General features: G+C 40.9%; 1 protein-coding gene across 1 annotated transcript in view; it reads left to right on the top strand.

Annotated features, from left to right (window-relative positions):
* Positions 1–1493: 1493 nt before the first annotated feature.
* Positions 1494–26833, top strand: part of TM9SF2 (transmembrane 9 superfamily member 2) — a 30657-nt gene continuing 5317 nt past the window's right edge. The window contains exons 1-16 of the mRNA XM_075424195.1: positions 1494–1637; positions 6313–6380; positions 7527–7620; positions 8354–8481; positions 12812–12941; positions 14524–14648; positions 15524–15635; positions 19347–19426; positions 19520–19628; positions 19752–19884; positions 20151–20270; positions 21799–21856; positions 22506–22665; positions 24677–24828; positions 25812–25923; positions 26537–26708. Of these exons, the coding sequence (XP_075280310.1) occupies positions 1509–1637; positions 6313–6380; positions 7527–7620; positions 8354–8481; positions 12812–12941; positions 14524–14648; positions 15524–15635; positions 19347–19426; positions 19520–19628; positions 19752–19884; positions 20151–20270; positions 21799–21856; positions 22506–22665; positions 24677–24828; positions 25812–25923; positions 26537–26708 (1882 nt within the window). The 5' untranslated portion in view covers positions 1494–1508. The remainder of the gene's footprint in view (positions 1638–6312; positions 6381–7526; positions 7621–8353; positions 8482–12811; positions 12942–14523; positions 14649–15523; positions 15636–19346; positions 19427–19519; positions 19629–19751; positions 19885–20150; positions 20271–21798; positions 21857–22505; positions 22666–24676; positions 24829–25811; positions 25924–26536; positions 26709–26833) is intronic.

The following is a 26833-nucleotide window of genomic DNA, read 5'->3' on the forward strand; positions in this document are numbered from 1 at the left end:
GAGCAGACTTCGCTCTGGACAGCCCCGCTCCTTCCCCGCTTTCTCAGGCACCCACGCGTCGCGCTGCAGCACGTGGAGCAGACTTCGCTCTGGACAGCCCCGCTCCTTCCCTTCTGGCTTTACTGGCAATGCCCCGGCTGCCTAAAGACCTCGGTTGCAGAGGATTGTGTGAGCAGCAGCTGCATCCCCCAAACCCAGCAATAAATAGAAGAAAGGAAATCAAAGATGTTGTGAGAATCAAGGAAATTAGTGAAAACGCTGCAATATTCATAAATACAGTTCTTCATTAGAGGCTGGTGTTTGGGGTTTCTAAAGCTGCGCAAACCCAACCTGATGGAGAATATTGGGAAGTAGGGAAAGCTAAAGTGAGACTCCGGGCAATGTCCACATTATTGAAAGAAGATAAAATGACTTTTTGTGCCTGCCTCTGGGTTTTTTTTTCATGGGGATTTATTTTTTGGTAGATGATGCCACATGACATGGAAGGAATGCGTGCTCGGGCTGTTCTGAACGTTGAGCTGTAATGGACTTCCACCACCTCCAACACAGAATCATAGAACGGTTTGGGTTGGAAGGGATCTTCAAAGATCATCTGGTTCCAGCCCCCCTGCCATGGGCAGGGACACCTTCCACTAGACCAGGTTGCTCAAAGCCCCATCCAGCCTGGCCTTGGACACTTCCAGGGAGGGGCATCCATAGCTTCTCTGGGCAACCTGTGCCAGTGTTTCACCACCCTCACGGTGAAGAATTGCTTTATTAGATCTAATCTAAACCTGCCCTCTTTCAGTTTAAAGCCATTACCCCTTGTCCTATCACTCCGTGCCCCTGTAAAAAGTCCCTCTCCAGCTCTCCTGCAGGCAAGTACTGGCAGACTGCTGTAAGGTCTCCCCGCAGCCTTCTCTTCCCCAGGCTGCACAGCCCCAGCTCCCTCAGCCCTTCCTCACAGCAGAGGTGCTCCGTCCCTCCACATCTGTCCGCCTGTCTGTCTGTCCCCGGCCCCCCTCCGCCGCCGGCGGGTCCCGCCCCCCATTCCGTCTGCCCACAGCCAAACCCCTGAGCAAGAACGCAGACAAAGCACATTTACAATGAGCTAGCGCCGCTGACCCGCGGGCGGGGCCAGGCCTCGCCTCGCCGGGGGCCCAGGCGGGGTCATGTCCCCCCCCCGGGGCAGGGGGGGGGGGGGGGGGGGCCGCGCTGCCATGGCAACCGGCGCACGCGCGGCGCTAACCCGGAAGCGAACGCGTCGGGCCCGGCCGGGCTCGGCGCTGACGCCCTCCGGCCCCGCCCCCTCGCTGTCGTCAGGCCGTCCGCGCGGGGGGTGACGTGTCGCGCGCGCGAGAAGCCGGAAGCGGCGGCCGTCAGGGCGGGGGGAGACGAAGCCGCGAGCGTTGGCCGCCGCGGGCGCGCGTGAGAGGCGCCCCCTGCCCCCCCCGCCCCCCGCAGGCCGCCGCGCGCCGCCGCCGTCCGCCCGCCCGCCCGCCCGCCCGCCCGCGCCCCCCCCGCCCGCCATGGCCCTGCGGCCTCTCCTCATCGCCGCGGCCCTGGCGGCCGCCGCGCCCCCCGCCGCCGCCTTCTACCTGCCCGGCCTGGCGCCCGTCAGCTTCTGCGAGGCCGGCCAGGAGAAGCCCGAGTGCAAGGTGAGCCGGGGGAGGCCGCGGCGCCGCCAGGGAGCCCGGGGGCTGCCCCGCTGCTGGGGCGGCTGGCCGGGGTCCGGAGGGTCTGTGCTCGAACGCTCCCGGGGGTCGTGGCCGCCGGGGCTTGGAGCGCGGTCCGTTCCCGCTGCCGCCGCCGGCGGTAGAGCGGCCGCGGCCGCGCGGAGAGCCGGGAGTTGCGGAAATGGGAAGGCCCGGCCGCTCGCCTCCCGGGCTTTGCGGAGCGGGTACAGATCGCGGCGATCCTGGCTGCAGACATCTGTCCTGTAGGGGCTGCTAGGCCCCAGAGCCTCCAGTGAAGCGCAGACTTCACGCCCAGATAAAATGATGGCTGGGCTGTTTGGTGGATGGGGAACCGGTTGGCTGGTGGCACCCGGAGGGTGGTGATCAACAGCTTGATGTCCAGATGGAGATCGGTGACAAGTGGTGTCCCTCAGGGGTCCTTGCTGGGACCAGTGCTGTTTACTATCTACATCAGTGACAGTGGGATCCAGTGCATCCTGAGCAAGTTTGCAGATGGTACCAAGCTGAGTGGTGCATTTGACACTCCTGAGGGACGGGGTACCGTCCAGAGGGAGCTGGACAAGCTGGAGAGGTGGACCCATGTGAACCTCATGAAGTTCAGCCTGGCCAAGGGCAAGGTCCTGCACCTGGGTCAGGGCAACCCCCGCTATCAGTACAGGCTGGGGGATGAAGGGATTGCGAGCAGCCCTGCTGAGAAGGACTTGGGGGTACTGGTGGATGAAAAGCTGGACATGAGCCGGCAATGTGGGCTCACAGCCCAGAAGGCCAACTGTATCCTGGGCTGCATCAAGAGAAGCGTGGTCAGCAGGTCGAGGGAGGGGATTCTGCCCCTCTGCTCTTCTCTGGTGAGACCCCACCTGGAGTCCTGCATCCAGCTCTGGAGCCCCCAGCACAGGAAAGACATGGATGTGTTGGAGCAGGTCCAGAGGAGGCCACAAAAATGACCAGAGGGCTGGAGCACCTCTGCTATGAGGACAGGCTGAGAGAGTTGGGGCTGTGCAGCCTGGAGAAGAGAAGGCTGCGGGGAGACCTTATAGCAGCATTTCAGTACTTAAAGGGGGCTTGTAAGAAAGATTGGGACAAACTTTTTAGCAGGGCCTGTTGTGATATGACAAGGAGTAATGGCTTTAAACTGAGAGGGTAGATTTAGACTGGATATAAGGAAGAAATTCTTTACAATGAGGGTGGTGAAACACTGGCACAGGTTGCCCACAGAGGCAGTGGAGGCCCCATCCCTGGAAGCATTCAAGGCCAGGTTGGATGGGGCTCTGAGCAACCTGGTCTAGTTGAAGATGTCCCTGCTCGTTGCAGGGGGAGTGGACTAGATGACCTCTAAAGGTCCCTTCGAACCCAAACTTCTATGATTCTGTAACCGATAAAGCAAAGTTCACACAACCAAATCACTTATGTATAAGGATGTTAGCTGGTAGGGGGTCTGTACTTAAAATAGTCTTTGCTCCTTCGGGTGAGCTTTAGAAGTTGTTTGCTGCTGCTGTGATGGAAATTACACCAGGCCATACCTTGAGCCTTGAATGAGAAAGTTCAAGACTGACAGCTGTTATGATCCGTTGTCCTATTGCTGCTGAAAGTGGCTATCTCACACTTTCCGATCTCTCAGCTTCTACATTACATGAAACACTGGTCCATGATTCTTTAGAGTAAGAATCTATTTAAACTATAATCCTTTTGGTAAATACCTTGCACTGACTTTATCCATTTGCTGTCATGAATCAGTAGAGCAGGTAATAAGCCAAATGTATAACGAAAGCGTAGTTGCTATAAATGCCACTTCTGTTGTAGTAAAATATTCTGTGGACGTTCTTTTATAGGATCATAGAAATGGTGTTTGGAAGTGACCTCAGGAGGTCACATAGTCCAGCTTCATGCTTGAAGTAAGGCTGGTGCCTTACTTCAAGGCTAGGTCAGCTCAGCTCTACCTTTGTTTAAGCAAGCCTTGAAAACATCCCAGCATGGAGCATCCATCACCTCCCTGGGTGACCTGTCACAGTGCTGCACTACCCTCTTATGGAATTTATTTTCTTTAAGTGCAGGCGAAGACTTTCAAACTGCAGTTTGTAGTTTTTCACAACATCCCTGAAAAATATTGCTATGTCTGAATTATTCTGGTTTTAAACTAGGACTGTGGCAGAAAGACTTTTTTTAAATGTTTTTTTTAAGTCAAGTAAACCAGGTTGCCCACTGTCTTTTGTAACCAACCTGAGACACTGATGGAGTAATCTTTCTCAGATGTCTCTGTATTTTTTCCCTCACATATGTACAAAATGTTTATCTCATTAGCCTGAGAATTTATCATTTTGTAAATGTGAAGTGAGGTGCTTAAGTAATGTAAAGCTATCACCAGTGGCTAGCCAAAATTTTACGATAACCTCAACACTTGTATTATTGCAAAAATCTCTTTCTGAAATTAGCCACCTCTTACATTCCTCTACCTCATGCCAGCCGTTTACCTACTAAGTGAGACATAGGCATATGGAGAAGCCTAAATCACCCTTCGCATCTAAGTCTCTTCAGGTAGTCTGCAACTGAATGTAGTCAGGTGGCTGGTGAGGAGAAACAATATGTGATCAGATAATTGCTGTATCATAATATCTACTAAGTGCGTTAAACAAAGCTTCCCTAGACAACCCTAATTTTTTACACGTTCTTGCTGAGTTCTTACAATTGTCACTATTGGTTATGATGTCGGTCTCCATCGATCTCCTGTCCTCTCTATCGGTGAGATGGGATGGGATGTTGTTACTGGGGCACGTGGCTAGCAGCACAAGGATGATGAAACTCATGACTTTCCCCCTTCCTCCAAGCTGTCCACTAATCTACTTGGGCAAACTCAGCTTGGCTTCCTGTTTCTGGTTGGAATATCATCAGAAACGGATGTGATCTGTGCAGACTGAAGTAGCAACTCTTCCCTGGACATTAAGAATGCTTACTCAGTTTTAAAAAGTACTGATGGCTCTGAAAGGGACTTGCTGTGGTTGTTTATCAAAGATGCTGATCTGCAGTTATGCATATACTTCTTAAGTAAAATTGAAGCATTCAAGTAAATCTCCTCCTCCAATGCAAAACAGCTAATCTAAGGCCCTGGTTCTGTGACCAGCTGAGGAAGTCTAGTTCCTTGCCACTGGAAGGGAGAGATGTCATTCCTGTCTTCCTCAAGGCAATGTGTTCATGTCCTCCGCATTGTCCTGTCTGTGTTACTTCTTAAATCCTTTTTTGAGCTTATTAACTTGTCAGGAAACTATCCCGTGTTTTGCCAGACTAGCCTCCTGCTATGTTAGTGAGTTGAAGTGGCTTACAGAATTATGACAAGCGTGCACTACCTAGAGGTAAGCGGCAGGTCTGCTTGGCTTAGGGCAGAGAAAGGAGGAGCGGTAAGGTGTGTCTTCACTTAGTAAGCCAATGGAACAGCTCACAGCTGCCTGCCTCTCATGGAACTGCTTCCTGCCTTGCACAGGGACAACTAGAGTGTATCGGTAAAGCATAGCACCTGGCTGAAGTATCTGAGCTACAAATATGTGTGAACAATTCCATCTTTTTCTTTTTTCTTTTTCTTGTCCCCCCTCCAGAATTTCTTGGTTTGGCTAAACTTGAGTGAATTTTCATAGGGAGGAAAAGCTCTCCTGTTGATTCATGGTGAGAAAATACATGGCTTACTGTTGAAAGGGAGAGGTCTTGTTCCTGAAAGCACTCACCTTCCTTTTGCTGTCTGATTGCGCAGTAAGACAGTTCAACTTGCTATACTGCTAAAAACTCCTCTTAACAATTTTTGGGGTAAGTCTTTTGCTATCTTAGCCAGTTTAATTGGTTTACTGTGCAAGCAGATAACTGCCAAAAACAGAATAAGGTAAACACTTGAAATGTGTTGGAACTGTGGGACTGGAATAAGGGAAGGGATTTTGAGACTGAAAGGGAAGAGTGAGAGACCTCTCCCTTTCCATAGCAGCAGGCTACCCTATCTGTAATTAATGTAGTTAATAGACCAACTAGTCTGAAACCACAGCAGGTTGAATTTCAGGCTCTTGCCTAAGAGACCTATTGACAAACTTTTATGAGAAGGTAAACATTGATATCCTTGCTTTCTGTTTGGAAAGAGCTTCTGTTCAAACTTAAAACAGTGTATCAGTCTGCATGCATTGTTTAAATCCTTGTAGCTCAGTTTTCAGTTGCTACACAGATAAAATTGTGGACCAGCTTAATTATAGGGAGAAGTACTGATCTCATCCATACTTTCATTTGTATCCTTTAAAGACTTTTATTACACAAAAGTTGTCGTGATGACTAATATGGCTTTAACTTGGTACGTTAAACTAAAACACTGGCAACTCTGATAATTGTATTATTCTTGTGCATGATTTGTTGCTATCTTGTAGTTTGAATGGTTGTTAGCCTTAAAGTGGTTTTGTCGTGTGGTCACTGTTTCTGTGGTGGTTAGTGTTTTATGTATGGTCCCAGCAGATAGAGTTCATTACACAAGATTCTACGTTTCAAGATGTATAATTGCACAAATCTTGCATTTTCAGCTTTCCTTTACCTTATTCACACAACTCTGTGTATATGTATATCCATCAGAAGTGAAGAAGTGCTGTAACATAACTGCTGATTATCTCCACTCTTTCAGTCTGGAATCGAGCTGTTTGTGAACAGGCTTGACTCTGTAGAGTCTGTCCTTCCCTACGAATATACTGCGTGAGTATACTACACTGTTTATGTCGTTGTCATCGTCAATTCTTCTAAAAAGATGAATTTACTTTATCTTGAAGGATTGTCTAAGTCTTGCTACAGCAGTTTCCCAGTGACGAATGTCTTATTTATTTAGCTAGTGTGAGTTTCCAAATCTAGACTTTCAGTGAGCAGATGGATGCATATATTGCTTCCTTATTCTCAGTTGTCTTTACACATACTTTGGAAGTAGTGCATGGATTCATAGGCCCTCATGTAAGTTGAATTGCTGCTTTAGGGTAACTTAAGTTTAAAATGTGTGTGTATATATATATATATATATAATATTTACTCTTCTGCATTAGTTGTCATTTTATAGATCAAACTATTACTGCTGTCTTTAGCAGCCTATGGCCAGATGAGTTAAAGTGGTAATGAGGTGTGAACCTCATATCAGTTACCTTAATGAGGTGTTAAATGTTTCCTTGGTACACATCATACGAGTGCACAAAATGTATTGTTGCCTGGTACAACTATGTAAAGTTGTTGCTTGAAAGAATATTTTGACTGTTAGTATTGAAGAGGTTAAGCACTAGTTATGTCTGCATTTTAATTAACACAAATGTGATATACTTGAAATTAGGTTGTAAAAACTTGGGGGGTGTGCTATTAAATGTGTTGGTGAATAAAACTGCAATAACCTGTTTAATAGTACTTGTTGTAAAGGAACTCTCTGTATGTGTGTGAATGTGTGTAGGTACTATTACTTTTTTTTATAATTTCACCTCTTCCCCCAAGAATCTGGCCTGCATGCTTTTCTCTCATGGCTGTCATGAAACTGAGAAGGTTTACTGTGCAAACAGGAAACTTTTAGTTACTTAAGGAAACTTTTATGATACCATGTTTAATATAAACTGAGTCCTGAAATAGCTGATGAAGAGATTTGAGTGTTGGGGTTTTTTGTGGGTTTTGTTTGGTTTTTTTTCGGAATGGGACTGTCATTTTCACATGTTGCTTTCAAGAGATTGAAGGATTCAAGAAACTCTTGTCTAGAAGGAAAGCTGTATAGTTCCTTTACCTGTGATTAAGGTGTGGATTTGGGAGTGCTGTTTGAGGTCTAATATTTGCAGCTGATAATATTTTATTAACTTTTGTGTCTTTTTGCTATTTCAGGTTTGATTTTTGTCAAGCAGAAGGAAAGAAGCGTCCCTCTGAAAACCTTGGCCAAGTATTGTTTGGAGAGAGGATAGAACCATCTCCTTACAGGGTGTGTTCTCTGACAAGGGGTGTTCGGTAATATGTACGTTCAAATGTAATCAAAGGAGATCAGAATATTGAAAATCCTCTTCACGAGGGCTTTATCTCAAAGAGCTTCAAAATTTGAAATTCCACGTAGCAGAAATCTGTCAGTTTAACTTAATTGTAACTATGCATTTTGCGTCATGAAGCTGTAGATTGAAATGCTGTAGACGTTGTCTTCTTTCTTTGGAGCCTGCCGAACCCTGATTATTGCTCCTCGGCTGTCCCCTTTTCAGAAGCAATTGAGTACTCTTATTTCTTAGAACCATATCTGAAAATATTGCAGCTGTAAAATGGAAGAATTAGAAGTGGTGTTAGCCAGCTTGTCTTTTGTGGTGACTGAAGCTCTCGCTTTCTCCGATACACGTAGTAGGAGAGGAAGTTATCAATTGAATCTGCCCTGGACAGCATTGCTGCTGTGAGGTCAAATGACTTGTCTGGTAAATCACTGCAGAAAACAGGTTTTGATCAGTAACAAGCAGCGCTGAGTATAGGGCTCCTACAGTGGTCACAGGAAGATTTTCTAGCACACACCAATAAAAATCTCTGAAGGCTTAATATACATAGTCTTGGTAATTTGTTAGGTGTTTTTGTTGTATCAGTATAGGCAATTATAATTATATAGGGGAAACTTGTGAAATACTGAACTTGCACAAAGTTTGTTACAACATTTTTGCTCGTATGTCTTTGGTTTTTCTTAGTTCACATTCAACAGGAAGGAGACATGTAAATCTGTTTGTACAAAAACATATGATACCACAAAGCCAGAAGATAAACAGAAATTAGACTTTTTGAAAAAAAGTATGCTACTGAATTATCAACATCATTGGTAAGTTGATATCAGAATTCGTAGATTGGTTAGTCTAATATGTTGGTGATCATTTAGTTTATGCTTTTGTGTTTACAAGATGATACAGACTGAACACTGGGTTTTTGCACTGAGTCTATTACTCTTCTGTTCTTGCAAATGATGTTACATTGTTTGTTGTCTTCATAAAATATTTCCTTCAGTTGAAGGATAAGCACCAGGTATTATGTGAACAAGTGCTGCCAAACAAAGTTTTTGTGCTGCCTCTGTGCTTGCCGCAAAATACTGCTATTTCTTTGCATCTGTAAATGTAGAAGTTAATCCTGCCCTAACTTGAGAAGAGTCTTAAAGGACCTTCATTCGATTGCTGTGTTGTCTCCATTTTCCTCAAAAGCCTTTGTGCTCCCCTTCAAATATTGTGTCCAGGAGATAGGATCAATGGTGCTGAGAGTTTTATGCAACGTTTGTTTATCTTGCAGGATATGCGAGTGAAAGGTGGCCAATGAAAGTTAATTAGTGAAATGTTTTTGAGGAATGCATGAACACTTGGTCCTTTCCTGTTCTCTGAGTCCCTCTGTAACCATCTGAGTCATCTTGGAGCGTTCTAAGGCTGTTTCTGCTTGGACATTGATGTCCTCTTCTGATGGGCATGAAGGGTGGGGCAGGGCTGAATGTGTGTGTTGAATCTCATGTGGATTTTCCGTTAGGATTTAGCCATGCTCTGCACCCACATCCAATAGCTGGGAAATGTTTATCAGCAGGCCCCGTCTTAACGTTGGAAATACCCAGCGACGCTATCTGCATTTGTATAGCGCTTTGCATGTTGGTGTGCTGTGCAGCCTTCAGGTGCAAGGGTAGAAGGAACAACTTGGGGCATGAAGTTGTCAGAGCTCCCGTGGCATGTCTTTGCAAGTAATACATGAGCATAATTAACCAATGCTGCCCGTATGATTCCAAATGTGTGCTCCGTGCTTCGCAGAAACAAAGGTTTCAGTCTTCATCAATTACATTAAAACTTTCTGGATATATTAGAAGAAATGCAGGTGAAATGTTGAATGTTGCCATTGTTGGTAAGTGTTTTTCTGTAATGTCATATTCCATTTCTTCTGTTTTGAAACAGCCACCCATGCTGGAAAGGCACGAGTGGGTTTTCTGCTGCTCTTGAGAACTGATGTAGGATATCACTTTTTAGGGATAAACTGTGCCTCACTGATGTAAATCTGTCTGGGAACCTCTTGAAAATCAGTGTAGTTGGAAGTTGATAGATTAGGTCAGAAGGGTTCACAGGCAATAGCCATATGTTCATGTAGGTGAACCAGAAAGTAATAAGGAAACCCTGAAAGGTACAGCTACTTTTGTAGAGATTCGACGTGTATATGCCTAGTGCTTAAATAAGTGGAGCTTCAAACATGAAGGATTTAGTTATATTCCTGTTAAGTACTGCATATATTTATAATATTTACACCACTTCCAATTGCACTGATGCATGTTGGTCTGGCATAAAGCTTCAGCTTTAAAAGTTTGTCTGTGTTTTGGTGTATAAATGAAAAATAGTTTCTCAAGGCTATGATCCTGTCACTCTTTGAAATAAATTAAATTTATTTATTTATTTTTTTTAGGAAAGCCCAAAACTTAAGCTGACAGAAACTGAAACAGAACTGTGTAAAACTAATCACACAGAAAAGTGCTTTAGACTGGGGTTTTTTCCCCCCTTGGATTAAATTTTTACAAATATACATACTATATTGAAGTGTATTTTTTAGCCTGTACAACTAATTTGATATGACTGTTCAGATTTTAGTAAGATGTAGTTTTGTTTTTCAGTGTGAAATCTTCCCTTTAAATTTAGGGTGGTACTTAGATTCTTAGTTCTTTTAATACCTTTTTTTTTTTTTTTTACTAGGCCCACTGCCCTAAAACTTTAGATAATCAGTGGCATGAGGAATCCCTGTTTATGTTTGTATGGTAACGATAGTCCTCCTCAGCCACAGCTTCACAAAGTGGAAGCGGCTGGATTTTTTGAGGAATGATGCATGGTCCGAGAGTATGGTACAGGGGTATGTTCTATGGGGATCAGCAAGGTAGAGTAAGTGAGGATTTAATAGAGGTTTATTATCCAGTTTCAATTTATCATAAAAGTCCTGGGGAACACAGATCGTGCAAGGTACTTTTAAGGTTTTAAAAGCCACTTAATAAGATTAGGAATTGACATACTGAATTGGACTCAACAGCTATACTGATACCTTGGCTGACAGTGTTCATCAGCAGATGTTCTTGAGAGACCTGTAAGAATACTTGTACTGAATATTTGCCCCACATGTGTAATCTCTTCAAGCCATTTTAAATTTGAAGATTAACTGTGAAAAATGATTTGCTTCTTAACCTGTGAATTTGTTCCAGCATTGCTGCTTGAAGGCAGCTCAGCATGTCTTTGCTGCGGAAGATGCAAAGGAAAGCCTTTACCCCAGCCAAACTCATTTACAATAGGTTAATGCTTTACCTGGTTTTGATTATAAAATTAAAATATTAAAAAAAGCAAGAGGTATCTCTAGGATGTATTATGGAGGCAAAATTCCAAATATGGTCCAAATGTAATGAATCTGCATCTGGAACAGCTCCTAATTAGCAACTTAATTGTATCGCATAGTAGCATGGTGAAGTGAGTAGGATTTGGTTGGTGCTGCTGCTGGTGACTGTGATAGTCTTTGTAATCTCCTGAGAACCTGGGAACTGTGTTTTTGGAGGGCCTGTCTTCACCTCTTCCGCTGTGTCAGTATGAGCCAAGAACTTTGCTACTTATTTCTGCCCGGTAGCTAATGGTACGGATAATGCAGATCTCTTTATCTTCTTTGGACAAAGGCACCACATTCTTTACCCCCATTTGTTCATGTCCTTTAAAAAAAGTGCTTTGCTTTTGTTGTCTGAAGTGATAATTCCTGTGTTTAATTAGGTAATGTTCTAATAGGTAATATCTAATGAAGTATTATCAGGTATCTGATAACATTAATAGCCTAGTGGTTATAATGATCGGACATTTAATTGTAAAGGTTATTCAGTAGCTTGGTAAGTTTTACAAAATATGTGTGGTGTTAACTTTCAGGGGGTTGTCCTTTTTTGGTCTAGTGATGCACAAAAAGTGGCAGTTGTCTCATGTCTTCATGTGTGAAGTTTATTAACAGACCTTTAAAAACATACCTTGGAGCAATTAATGTTGCTCTAAGGGCAGCTACTGAATTTTAAGTCTTCTTTGAATGACTCTTTTGGGATTTATCTTTCAGCTAGTTGAAACACTTTGTAACATAAAGAAACGGGTTTGGGTTTTTTCAGTAGTTCCTTTTACAAAGGGACCGGTCACCATGTTGGGTATCTTTGTGTTTAAAAGTATATTTTTGGTTTTGACATTTGTACGGTTTGTAGCATGTTGGATACTGTTTGTATCTTACTCTCTTATAATTTTCCGCAACTCGTCATGGAGGTGTGAGGTTCTTCCACAAATTTTTCATTGGTACTGAACTATAAACCTGCTGGGCTCAGGACTTTTAGGTAAATAAATATAAATCTTGTAAGATGATAATATAAAAGCAGCAGGTAGACAGTGGAGGGAGGTTCAAAAGTGATTGCTTTCCCAAATGTGTGGTGGCTTATAATTTTTTTGCTCATGTAAACCATTTAGTTAGAATACTGCATACTCTCGGGGAATTACAGCTGAGGTCAATGATCAGGAATTTGCTTAAATAGAAAAGAAAAAGTTAAACTTGCACTTTAGCTTTAATGCCAAATGAAAGTTTAAAGAGTGCCATGTAAAATGTATTTTGCATTGGAAGAGCAACAAGGAAGCTGGAGAATTAATATGTGTGTAGGCAATTTTTTTTGTTTTGTGTTTTGTCTTAAACTTGAAATTAAGTTCATTTTAGCTGCTTTAGTGGATGATTTTGGCCATTATTAAAGACGAAATAATGAAATGTTAATTTGCTATGACTTTGGAATGGAAGAGTTTTATATATTGGGCTGTATTTGTAAGGGGGCTCCAGAAACCAGTCCAGTGAGTAGAATGTTGCGGTGGTCACAGCGTAAGCCTCCTATTTCCAAGCCACCTTCTGAAGAAATTGATTGAGTTTTAAAATATTTTGTTCCAAAAAAGATAGTTTCAATTTAAGAGCTACATGCTCGTGTCTGATTTGGATATTGGATTGGCTGTGGGTGCAATTTCATGGGTTAAGATCTGAAGGACATACTATTTTTGTAGTTAATCTTACAGTAATGAATGTGGCAACATTAATGTTAGTCTGGTTTGGTTTCCACTACACTCTGTATTTTGAAAGATTGTGGAATGTCACTCTGCCATTTACAGGATTGTGGACAATATGCCTGTGACCTGGTGTTATGATGTTGAAGATGGCCAGAGGTTCTGCAATCCTGGTTTCCCTATTGGCTGTTACATTACAGAAGACGGCCGTCCAAAAGATGCCTGTGTTATTAATGTATGTTTATGCAATTATTTTTTTTAATACCCTATTTTTACTAATTTAAAGACTGGCATTTCTCCTATGTTATGTTTCTATGGTGAGTCCTCACTATCTTAAGAACCCTTGTTGCCTAAAACTAGGGGTTTTGATATCTCTGCAAGTACCACAGTTTGTAAGCCTCACCTAAGCCTAAGAACTTTGTCTGTTCTGTTGCATTATACAGAAGGGCTCTAAAAGATAGAGGGAAGAGATGAACCTGCATAGCATTTAGTAGATGTAAAGGGTGAAGGAGAAGAAAAACATGTCATCCTTCATTGCCTAAGAAGTCTAAACATTTGAAGGCTTGGACTGTACATTTTTGTGGGATAGACATGTTTTCATGGAAGCAGGTTTGCAGAGACGTGTTTATACCTCTGCATGGAAATTAATACTTCTTGAAGGGTTGTGTGGGCTAATGGAAGAAGGCAGAGTATAAGGTTTCTGAGTGAACAAAGCTTCTCCTGTGAGAGGCAGATCTATTGGATTGACTGGAGGAGGTCAAGATAAATGCACTGTAAGCATTATGGAGATAAGAATGCAACAGAAAGTCCAGAATATCTTTAAATTACCGCAGACCTCTTCCATGGAGAGGTCCCTGAGAACCTGGAATAGGTTTTAGGCTTTATCAGAATGGTTGGTTTTACTTAATAAATTTTACCAAAGACGACAGTTTTTCTGCAGTTTCTAGTTTTGTTTCCTTGCCTCCATATGTGTTGGTTTCAGAGGCTCCATATGAATGGATGCATTTATGAGCAAATATGTAGTCTGGCAATATTTTTAAAATTTTGTTTAAATACTTGCTTTTAATAAAGGGAAAATAACCTTTGAAGGAGTAACTGAAGGACTGTAGAAGAACACTTCCTTTATATAACTATTATAATTAGGCTGCTTTGTAGAAAGGGGTGGGGATAGAACCCTGAAAAAGTATGAGTGGAACTTCAGTAGACACAATGCTTGTGATTTAACAGCCTCTCTAAATGACTCAATTCCAAGCTGTTTCCCTTCACCTGAGATTTGTATTCAGCATTCTTGGCTGCTTTTTGTAGTTCATCTCTGTGCATCTTTGGTTTCAAATGCCAAGGTGGTTCTGTTACAGAGAGCAATTACATTGTTTGTCTTGGAAGGTTCTATTTAATCTATGAAAAATATATGCGTTGTTTTAAGATAGCTGATGTTTATGGAACACTTTTGATGTGAAAGTTGTCACGTAGTTATCTGTTCAATTTGCTACTTCAATTAAATAGGACATCTTGAGTTACTGAAATATTTTAATAAATATTTAGATATATATATATAAATACATCTTATATTTAAATAATTTTTTCTACTTTTCAATTGTAGGAGACAGTTCTTAGCATTAAGTCTTCTGTTTTGTCTTTTTAATGGAAGGAAGCACTTCACTGTCTTTGCATTCCCAGAATCCCACCTTCATACTGTAGGAGAAGTTCTTTACAGAAAAACTGTATGCAGTCTAAGATTCTGTTACGTAAGCTTCTGCCTAAGGCTTTTAGATGTCTTTATCTTTTTGATTTTTTAACATCGTCTTTGATCATTGCAGTCAGAATTTCACGAGAAAGATACTTTTTATATCTTCAACCATGTTGACATAAAAATATATTACCATGTTGTGGAAAATGAAGCACTGGGAGCAAGACTCGTTGCTGCTAAACTTGAACCAAAAAGGTTAGTACTCGGAAGTTACTTGTCATCAAACAGTGATCTATCCCAAGATACTTGCTTTGATTTGGGAACCTGTTGCTAGTCAGAAATGTTTTCAGGTTGTGACCGGTAGATTAGCTTTCCTGTTGATTGATGTAGTGTAATGTAGGACAGTCTTAACACAAATTTGTTCTGAATTCAATAGATCTTTGTGCACTATTTCCCATTTGGGACAAAAAAAAAAGGTTAAAACCCCTATGGAAGTGGTATGTGTTCAGTGAAGCAACTCTCATTTCCCTACTGGGGAACACTTTGCCTTGTGACAGAACAGGCCTCCAGTGCCTGAGGCAGGAGTGATCGGAGTGCAACATTCAATGTCTTCAGTAACCGGTGTTTGAATGGAATGATTTCGCAGATACACTTGTCAGTTGTTCTGGTGCCTATGTGGCTTTTGCACAACTGATGTTTGTTTTATTACTTCTTTTCTTTTGTATTCTTGGTATAACTGAGCTTGTTGCGTTGTTGGTCCAGCATCATGATGAAAGTGGTTTTTTTTCTGGCCGAAGTTAGTAATTCTGTTGTTGTAACTTTCTGAGTGTTTTGGAGGTTCTTAGCACTACTCAGACTTCTGTAATTTTTGGTGCTCTGCTTTAGAGACTGTGCTTTCTGTAGTTTTCTTTTTAGAAGAGACAACCTTTGTTTAAAAAGTTCAAGTATCAAAAAGTCCTGTGCTTATGATACATTCCTTATGAGTTCTGAAATTTATGGGGCATTAAGAACAGTTTTTATATTTAAGGGAAGAATTCTGGATGCAACTGATGCTTTTGTAAGATAAATGAATTCTTTCTTAAGAGTGTTGCCAGTCAAGCAGGTTTCATTCTGTGTTTTTCTTCCTGCAGTTACAAGCATACTCATGCAGACAACCCTGATTGCTCAGGAGTACCCATGGATATAAGTAATAAGGCTAATGGAGAAATCAAAATTGCTTACACATACTCAGTTTCTTTTGAAGTGAGTACTAAGCTTTCTGTGGTACTAAGCTGTCTTAAAATCATAGAATCGTTTAGGTTGCAGGAGACAGTCAAGATCATCGAGTCCAACCAAGTCATGCATTAATACTCTGAATTATATAGATGAACAACTAAAATTATCTAAGTAGTAAATTTGTGGGTTTAAAACTTTATTTGAACTGGAATGTTAGAGATGGCTTGGGATTTAACCACACACTTTACAATTTTGCTTACTGCCCCATACATTGAATATGAAATGCATATGTGTTTTCTGAAAGAGTCACACTTTCCGTGTTTGCCTAGGTTGTCTGGTAGATTATTTTTCAATCCAAGCTGTCAAGTCTGAGAAATGATGTGTTTCAGCAAATTATTGTTGTAGGTAGGTTGAAGTTGACAATTTTCTGCTTTCCTGCTGCAAATGTTTCTCTTCCTCCCATGGAAATCAGCAAAAGAGTAGCAAGCTGGTATACTTTATTCCTCTGTTCTCTATTTAAAAGCAGAGAAGCAGTATATCTGGCAACTGCAGGGAGCAGTGGTACTTGAATATGTCTCATTCTGGTGACAAGCAAGAGAGACTTTTAAAATTTTTTCTTTTTAATGGAGTTTACTGGACAAACTGTTTCCCACTCTTTCCCAAACTATTTCCCAATTAGTCTAAGACTTCAAAATGCAAGTGGCTCATAAAAAGAGTGCAGATTATAACTAATTGGATTTCTTGACTCCTGGTGTATGTATTGAGGGGATAGCTCACATACAGGTGTTCGTATTTTCAACCTCGATAATTCTGTGATTCTTCTGGATGTGAAGGAATCTACTGGGTTTTTTTGTTGTTGTTGTTAGGACTTTAATCAAAATCTCAGCAATTATTAATAGATTAAAAAATAGTAATAAGGCAATTTTTATTTTTGTTTAACCTTGTTCTTATTGCAAGGGCAGTCGTGTCTTTCAAAATGGTAGGCCATTGTTAAATCAAGGCTCTTCATGTATCTGTCTTAATTCTAGACTTATAGCCTGCTGTAGGATTTGACACTGTCTTTCTGGCTTTCGACACTGTCTCCCATAACATCCTCCTAGGGAAGCTCAGGAAGTGGGGGCTGGGTGAGTCGTTGGTGAGGTGGATTGAGAGCTGGCTGAATGGCAGAGCTCAGAGGGTTGTCATCAGTGGCGCTGAGTCTAGTTGGAGGCTGGTAACTAGTGGTGTCCCCCAGGGGTCGGTACTGGGCCCAGTCTTGTTCAACTGCTTCATCAATGACCTGGATGAAGAATTAGAGTGTAGCCTCAGCAAATTTGCTGATGACACAAAACTGGGAGGAGTGGTGGATACACCAGCAGGCTGTGCTGCCATTCAGCGAGACCTGGACAGGCTGGAGAGTTGGGCAGAGAGGAACCTGATGAGGTTCAACAAGGGCAAGAGCAGGGTCCTGCACCTGGGGAGGAACAACCCCATGCACCAGTACAGGCTTGGGGCAGACCTGCTGGAGAGCAGCTCTGCAGAGAGAGACCTGGGAGTGCTAGTGGTTGACAGGTTGACCATGAGCCAGCAGCGTGCCCTGTTTGCCAGGAAGGTCAATGGGATCCTGGGGTGCATCAAGAGGAATGTGGCCAGCAGGTCGAGGGAGGTTCTCTTTCCCCTCTACTCTGCCTTAGTGAGGCCCCATCTGGAGTACTGTGTCCAGTTCTGGGCTCCCCAGTTCAAGAAAGATGAGGAGCTACTGGAGAGAGTCCAGCGGAGGGCTACTAGGATGGTGAGGGGACTGGAGCATCTCTCCTATGAGGAAAGGCTGAGGGAGCTGGGCTTGTTCAGCCTGAGGAAGAGAAGGCTGAGAGGGGACCTTATAAATATCTCAAGGGTGGGTGTCAGGAGGATGGGGCCAGACTCTTTTTAGTGGTGCCCAGCAACAGGACAAGGGGCAATGGGCACAAACTGAAGCATAGGAAGTTCCACCTGAACATGAGGAAGAACTTCTTCCCTCTGAGGGTGACAGAGCACTGGAACAGGCTGCCCAGGGAGGTTGTGGATTCTCCTTCTCTGGAGATATTCAAGACCCGCCTGGACAAGGTCCTGTGCAGCCTACTGTAGGTGACCCTGCTTCAGCAGGAGGGTTGGACTAGATGACCCCCAGAGGTCCCTTCCAACCCCTACCATTCTGTGATTCTGTGATTCAGTTCAGCTGTGGTGAAATGGAGACTAAATAGTTGATCTTCAAAGTTAGTTGGAGGCTAGCATTGAGTTAGGGTGTGGGATCCACTGCCACTGTCATATGAAGTACACAGTAAAACACTGGTCTTAAAATATCATTACATTGCCACAGTTTCTCAGGCATGAACCCTTTTTATCTCTTATAAGCTATTATAGCAGTGTTTGTAGAATTACCATGATTATTCTTTAGTAATGTACTGGATTAGATGGTGAAGTTCAAAATACAATAAATAAGATAAGAAAAATATGCAGAAAGGGTTAGGTATGACTTACTAATTATATTTTGAGAAATTATATCATTTATGATGCTGAAATTAATTTGTGCACTGAAAAGCAAGTACTTCTGGAAACCTGTGAGAAGGTAGTAATTAAGAATTACCTTAGCTTCATGCTATTATATTGTTTCTCTCTAAAAAATGACATGCCCAGCCATGTCTGTGTTACCATCCTGTGCACACTGTTACATCACTTGGAGGTCATCTTCTGAAATTCCATCAAGTTGACAAATCGGGCAATCTCAGGAAGACAGAAAAAAGGCAGTGTAGGTATGGGGGAGGATGCGATTCTGTCCTAGAATCGTTGATATTGACTTAGAAACTCGTTGCTTGCTCTGAGACCTAGTTTTACCTCAGTGAGCCAGATATTTAATCTTGGCTCAGTTTTTTAACCTGCTGGGTTTTGTTTTTTCAAATATTTGCTTTACTGGAAAGCACTTGTTCTCTTGTAGATTAGAAATTAATGAAATAGCATCCTGTCAAAAAGACACATAGCCATTTTTATTAATTGATATTAGTGTTAATGGTTTGTTTAATAGCAATCTTAGGTTGATCATCACTGTTTATTCCTTTTTTCATGTTTACTCTGCAAAATAAAGAAATGCTGTCATTGGAGTGTTTCTGATCAATGAATATTCAGTCTCAATAAGTATAATTCATTGAAATGCCTGAAGGAATAGTTTGTTTCCCTCTACTAACAATGTAAGGTCTGTAATATTGTCTCCCCATCTGTCTTGCAGTATAAGCTGAATGTAACTGGATTGGCAGTTGGTACTGAAACGAGATTGTATGAAAGCAAAGGATAATTTGGGCAGCGCGCAGTCTAGAAAGTGCCATATTGTGCTGGAGACTATGTAGCAGAGCTTAGTTTCTCAGTGTCAGTGGTGTTGACTTACACTAAAAAATGAATGTTCTTTTGTTATTCTGCTAGTCATCTGAATGCCAGATAAATTAATGTAATTCGTGAAGGGAAGAAGCACAATCAAATTAATTTGGTAGACCTTTATGTCTTAAGACATGGATGCTCAAGACTATTCAGAAAATATTGTGGTTTAGATTCTGTGGTCAAATCTTAGGTTTGTTTTTGGTAGCTGTTAGTAAATTATTCCCTTTAAGGCATGCAACATGAAATTTCCAATTTGTCATGAGATATAAGATTGCTTTGCATGAACATCAACTTGTAAATTTATCAGTTGGATACTGACTGTATCTGAAACTGATGTGTTTATTCTTTCAGGAAGAAAAAAGTATAAGGTGGGCATCAAGATGGGATTATATTTTGGAATCCATGCCTCACACTCATATTCAGTGGTTTAGGTGAGAAGAACGTTTGTCTTCAAGTGTACTGTACTGAAGTGTTTACATTGCAATTTGGATGTTGATGGTGTTTTTTTGGTTTTTTTTTTTCAGTATTATGAATTCCTTGGTGATTGTCCTCTTTCTGTCTGGAATGGTAGCTATGATTATGTTGAGAACACTGCATAAAGACATTGCAAGATACAATCAGATGGATTCCACTGTAAGTCTAAAATGTACCTCCTAAAATATATTTGGATTCTAATTTTTTCAGCTACATGTATTTCTGTAACAGGCTATCTAAATGGCAATGTACTGCATTAAAATAGGTGTATTTCCTTTACAGGAAGATGCTCAAGAAGAATTTGGCTGGAAACTGGTTCATGGTGATATTTTCAGGCCCCCGAGAAAAGGAATGCTGTTGTCTGTTTTTCTAGGCTCTGGCACACAGATCTTAATAATGACTTTTGTTACCCTGTGTAAGTAATAAAGTGGGGAGGAGTTAGTTGAGTACAGGTCATTTTTCACTGCTAATTGCATTGTACTAGTAAAAATAGCAGTTGTACTAGTAAAAATAGCAGTATAGTTTTTGTCTAGAAATTTCTTGAAAGTCTTAAGGTTAGAAACAGCTAAGCTGATATAGTAGACATGCAACTTAGCATACGCAGGTTTTAAGGTAACTGATGTACTGGCTTGAAGTCAAATGTATAGTTACTTCCTAAAATTGTTTGTCTCTGCTTCATAGTTTTTGCTTGCCTGGGATTTTTGTCACCTGCTAACCGAGGAGCTCTAATGACCTGTGCTGTAGTTTTGTGGGTACTGCTTGGAACTCCAGCTGGTTATGTTGCTGCCAGATTCTACAAATGTGAGTAGAAGTTATTTTAAATGAGAAGGCTTAAGTTCATTAAAGTAAATTATCATCACAGAACTGATTTTTGTTTTGCAGTACTGTTTGTAGTTTCCCTCGGGGCAAGTTGGAGAAATGTAGTTACCTTAACAGCAGAAAACAGATATAGAACACTGACATGGTTATGTTGGTTTTGATGTGATCATGTGTTAACTTGCATTTAGTTTTAGCCATCGATGGGGGGAAAAGGGGGTTTGTATTTTGTAAGGAGTTTTTCCGCAGTGGTAGTGATGTGATAGTGAACTATTCCTTTTCCGAATCTTCGGACTAGTTAAACTTAAATGGAAGGAGGCTTTAGGACTGAAAGCATAAGTGAGGCCAGAATTTTTCTTCATGCTGTGTATTATGTTTTGAAGGATATTTTGAAGTGTATTGATGGTCAGCTGAATCCTCTGTCTTTGGAACTGTAGCTAATAATAGTTACATTTCATATTATACTTACTGGGAATCATTTGGTTGATACTTGAATATTGTGTTTAACTACTAAAACAATGAGTGATTGATCCAGAGACATTCTTGTTATAACACGAGGTTATCCATACCCTGTATAGAGCATGTAAACATGAATGTTTCTCTTTATAGTATACAAATAAAGTGTAACATAAACCAAAATGCAGGTGAAATGGATATCCAGATTTAAAAGGGTTTGGGTTTGGGTTTTTTTTAAACATTGCTTTTAAAAAGTGAAACCTGAGTTGAAATTAAATTATTGATCTTAATAACCGGTGCCATGTTCTACCAAGGTTTTATGAAGAAATAGAAACTTAATTAAAATCACTCTAACCATAATCACTTCTGACTCTTGAAGTAAAGAAACATGTCATTATGGCAGTGCTCAGATGAAATTGTCACCTTCACTGAATTCCAGCAGAATATTTTCATTTGAAAGTATGCTGACTTGAATTTTTATCAGTGTAGTGCAAATTCATGAAGGTTTTCTTAATAAAGCTATCTTTGGTCTTCTGGTATCGCCACTGCTTAATGCTATTAAGAGAACACCACTACTTTCTGTAAGCGTTAGTCCTGACTTTCTTGTAAGATTCGTAGACAAGAATTATTTCAAGAAAACTGTTAAGCTTGCTTTTCACATATTTATGTATTTTTTCCTACTGAAACCTGCAGTCAAGTGCTAGAAAGCTTAAATTTCTTAATCGCTCCAAGTTTACACTGTCTTCTAAAGACTTAAAAGTACTGCAAATCTGCTTCCTCCTTTTAGCGGATAAAGTGGTTAGAGACTCAGTTTATTTAGTTGGATGCTTTTCTGACCTTGGTTGGAGGCTTTGCTTTGATTTGAAGCTCTGTGATTAAGCAATGTCATGAGGAAATTCAGATTTATTACTGAACATTTAGTTTACTGTTTTAAACTTGGGCATGATAGCACGTTATTTGAGTATTTGCAAGCTAAGTATAACAGGTAAATGAACTGGAAAATTAATAGTTGTGAGCTTAATGCATGTTTTAATGACTGTCAAATGTTTTAATACAGCATTTGGAGGTGAGAAATGGAAAACAAATGTCCTGCTGACATCATTCCTTTGTCCTGGGTAAGCTGAGAATATAGCCACGATTAAAAGAATTAAGTTGCTTCTCTGACATGCATTTAAGTTTCAACTAGACAAGTAAATCTTACTATGTTGTCCCTTTACTCCAGAAGCTACAAGAAATTCACGGCGCTTTTGACAAAGATGAATATGTTCATGGCATATTGTCCTTAGATTTTTTTTTTTTTTTTAGTAAGCATTTGTTTACTCTCACCATATGAAAAGGTTGATTAAGAAAGAGCATTATGATAATAGTAAGTTTTAGACAGGCACGCTTTATCATTGATTTTTTTTTACTCTCTAGGCTCTTTCTCTGACCACACTGTAGTTGGTCTTATATGGTGTCATGTACTGTATAACCACTGTGATAAATTTTTCTACTTAATCACAGCAAGCAGTCTTACCCTGAAGTGTAGTTAAGACAAGCCTATATTTGAAATTGCTTAGTTGGAACGTCAGCTCCTGCTGGAGTTCAGTCCCACCAGATTAACAAAGAATTGCTTGTTTGACCTCTGCATTTTGATATTTTGTGTGTGTCATTTGGTTTTAACAGAGATTTACACTGAAGTCTTAATACAGTGTTATCGTGGTGTTACCATTATTAAATATTGAGGAGTATTTCTGTGCTTTAATTGTGTTATGTATTTTTCAGAATTGTATTTGCAGATTTTTTTATCATGAACCTCATTCTCTGGGGAGAAGGCTCTTCAGCAGCTATTCCGTTTGGTACTTTGGTTGCTATTTTGGCACTCTGGTTTTGCATATCTGTACCGCTGACGTTTATTGGTGCCTATTTTGGTTTTAAGAAAAACGTAAGTGGTTTTGATAAATTGTAAATGTGTGTATACATACATACATATTTTTCACTGTATAGACTATGACTGAGGTAGCACCTAAGCTACTTACATTGTCAGCTTCAGTTCTGTTCAGTTACTTGAGAGCTGCATTAGATGTCCAGTCTTGAGATTCTAAGACTTTCATATTCAGTTGGTTGGTGGTAGTGATATTTCTCCGCAACGATTAGGGTTATCGTATTTAGTTGAGTGATTGCTACAGATAAAGCAGTGAGAGTTGGGCATTTTTATTTTGATTGGCATCTGTTTCATTACCAAGAAAATTAGTGGACCCAGCCAAGCATAAGGGAAAGCAACTTACGCATTTCTGGTTTTCCCCCATGTTTTTTGTTCTCGTCCACTCTTTACCCTGAGGATATTTTCTGATCAAATTGCTAGAGTTCTTGTGAAATCTTTTTGCATAAGTGTTCTCTAAATGGTTATCGCTGCTTGGCAGACATTAATTGGGATTTACTCCTAAACTGATCAATTTTACTTATTTATATGAGGACTCTTTGTGATGCTGGTGACTGAACCTCCTTAAATAAGGAAATTGGTTATTCTCTTTTGCTTAAAAACTGGTTTACTGTGCCCCACAGGTTTAAAGATCTATAAGTTCAGATATTTTTATGTTTTTTCTTGTATAGGAAGCCAGAGTTCCAGCTCTCTGTAGCTCTCATGGAATACCCTCAGAGGATATTTAAGTATCTTAGAAGGCACTTTTTAAGTTGACTGTAGTTACCCTGTTTTTCTTCACAAGAATTCAGTGGGGTTTTTTCTGATAACCATGTTGAAGTTCCAGCTAACACCCCTGCATTGTACAGAGGCAGTTCCTTTAAGAAAGGAGGATTTGATAAACTATAAGGCAACTGCCCTGGTGAGGCCTCATCTGGAGTACTGTGTCCAGTTCTGGGCTCCCCAGTTCAAGAAAGATGAAGAGCTACTGGAGAGAGTCCAGCGGAGGGCTACAAGGATGGTGAGGGGACTGGAGCATCTCCCCTACGAGGAGAGGTTGAGGGAACTGGGCTTGTTCAGCCTGAAGAAGAGAAGGCTGCGAGGGGACCTTATAAATGCCTACAAATATCTGAAGGGTGGGTGTCAGGAGGATGGCCCAGTGGTGCCCAGTGACAGGACAAGGGGCAATGGGCACAAACTGAGGCACAGAAAGTTCCGTCTGAACATGAGGAAGAACTTCTTCCCTCTGAGGGTGACGGAGCACTGGAACAGGCTGCCCAGGGAGGTTGTGGAGTCTCCTTCTCTGGAGATATTCAAGACCCGCCTGGACAAGATCCTGTGCAGCCTGCTGTAGGTGACCCTGCTTCGGCAGGGGGTTTGGACTAGATGACCCACAGAGGTCCCTTCCAACCCCTACTATTCTGTGATTCTGTGATTCTGTGACAGATGTCACAAATACATTAAAATCAAATCAGAAAGCAAGTGCCTAGCAAGTATCTGTTGAGGCTCTTGATGTAATCTTTCCGAAAGGAGAAAGATGGCAAAGTATGCGTTTATCTGCCTTAAATTTTTTCTCCCACCATGCTGATGTATGCATGCATCTTAAATTAGACTTTAATTGCCAGCTTGAATCCTCTCAGTTTGTAAGTTTACCCTAATGTGATTCTTGGAGTAAATCTTGAAACATACAGGGTTTTTTAGAAGGGGAAAGCAAGAGTCTGCACCACCGCTGCCCCACAGCTGATAAGTGAGAAATCAGCTCAGGCTCTGTAACAATCATAGGCAGGTAATCATAAAAAGGGAAGTCCAAAACATCTGTTGCCGTGTTTGCAATAAGAGCTGTCTTTTAGCTTGTTTGCCTAACAAATGTTGGTAGTGAGGCTGGTAGCAAAAGTAGATGTAGTGGTAGCTGGATATGTGCATGCTCAAAACAAATAGTAGACATTTGCCACCGCTCATTTCAAAAAGTAAGCAAAAAGGTAGTGCTGTAGTTTGACATTTTATTTATTTAGCAATTTCGTGTTTTCGTTTAAAGGCTATTGAACACCCTGTTCGCACAAATCAAATTCCTCGTCAGATTCCTGAGCAATCGTTCTATACAAAGCCATTACCTGGCATTATCATGGGAGGGATTCTACCTTTTGGATGTATCTTTATACAGTTATTCTTCATTCTCAATAGTATTTGGTAAGTTAACCACAATCTGTTTGAATTTTATCTGTCATAGAAGGTGGTAATTTCTTTGTGACAATTTTTTATCAAGATGCTTTGACTCATTTCCAGTGATGCAGGGCTACCAGAATACTGGTTCAATAAAAATATAAATCTTTTTAACATTTTGTGGTTTAGAAGATACTCGGTGCCTGTTTTGCTTATTGAGGTGTATAGAGAAGCGGCTGTGATATGCTTAGCAATTTACAGCTGACCTACAATATTCAAATAGCTAGTTTTCTCCTGCTACTCCCCTGACTTCGTGTGGAAGTGGCTCTGAAGCTGACCTATGGTGTATAACTTGTAAGTATATTAAAATTGACTTGAGGGGTTTTTTTGTAGTTGTTTGTTGTTGTTGGGCTAGAAAAATATTCATAAAGGCACTAGAGAGGAATTCTTTTAAAAAATAAAGCACGAAAGATTAGTCCAGTGTAAGTGAATTCTGGTGTAAGCTCATAGCACACTGACAAACTAATCTACTGTGAGGGACTTGTCTTCCTTCTGGCACAATTTAGTTATTGGATCCTGTTAAACTGTTTCTGAACCTTGAATAGGTGCCTCTACCCAACATAGACAGCTACAGCATTTGACATTTCTTGTTATTTTGCAGTTCTGCCCCTTTGATTGAAATGTCAGGTGAAATCCAAGTTCTGCTGAAGTCAGTGGAAGAGGTCGTGCTGACTTCACTGGAACTGTGATTTCATTCATTATGTCTAGTCAGTTCTTTCCCTAAAAAGCCCAACCGGGAGCATGCTTTGGGCTTGCTTTCTCGCTGTTTCCTGACTGAGCTGCCGAGTCTCCTTCAGTTAGAAAACAAATTAGTTGATTGTATGGCCACACAACTAACAGTACTTCAATAGGAAGGGGAATACTTAAGGTGAAGGTGATACTACTGTGTATGAAGAAATAATACTAGCACAGTGTCCATTTTAATTTTTTTTTTAAACCCCCTTTTATAGGTCTCACCAGATGTATTACATGTTTGGCTTCCTGTTTCTGGTATTCATTATTTTGGTTATTACATGTTCTGAGGCTACAATATTGCTCTGCTACTTCCATCTATGTGCAGAGGTAAGGAATATTCCTTCAGTATTCATACTTGTTTGGAGAATGCTTCCAAAAAATTTTAAGGCTTTTGTAGTTGAGAATAAGTATTCCAGAATTCAACAGAAACACTGTTACTAGATGACATGTACTTAAACCTTGTCTTTAAAAAGTGAAGCAGGCTACTTTTTGCAAAACTTGTAACAAATTTAAACACTGCACTGAGTACTGCAGAGTCGGATATCTCATCTTTAGATTCTAACTCCCTGTTTTCTGAAGACGCTAAACTAATCCATTAACTTTGTTCAGCCAAAGTGCATTTTGGATGTGCCCAACCTTGGGGTGAAAAAAATCTCTGTGGATGGCAATAGCAGGTCTGGCTTATCTGGGGTTTTAGATTTTTGCCTGTTTGATATTGATCTTTAGCTTTCTTATCTCTAATTGTGAATGGTGTAGTTAAAGCAGTATTGATTATATATAGTTCTTTTTCCTGTAGATTAAAAACTCTAAAAACTCACTTTTTGATAAAGTGATAACAGAAAAAGTAGCTCTGCATTCAGTAGAGTCAGTGCATTAGAGGTTTATGGAATATTACTCATACGTGTTTTTTTTTTTTTTCCCCCACCACCACTCCTTCTAGGACTATCACTGGCAGTGGCGTTCGTTTCTCACTAGTGGTTTCACTGCAGTTTATTTCCTAATATATGCAATACATTATTTTTTTTCTAAACTGCAAATCACAGGAACAGCTAGCACCATTTTATATTTCGGTTATACGATGATTATGGTTTTGATCTTCTTCCTTTTCACAGGTAAGTATGCTGAACCTTACTTTTAAATTCTGAGTCTGCCTTTTGCTTTGCACAGTAGAATCCTTGGAAAAACTTACCTTGTTACAGGTTTATAAATTTGTATGTGTCTTTGATTTTTTTTTTTT

This window comes from Opisthocomus hoazin, chromosome 1, assembly GCF_030867145.1.
Source record: "Opisthocomus hoazin isolate bOpiHoa1 chromosome 1, bOpiHoa1.hap1, whole genome shotgun sequence".
Lineage (NCBI taxonomy): Eukaryota > Metazoa > Chordata > Aves > Opisthocomiformes > Opisthocomidae > Opisthocomus > Opisthocomus hoazin.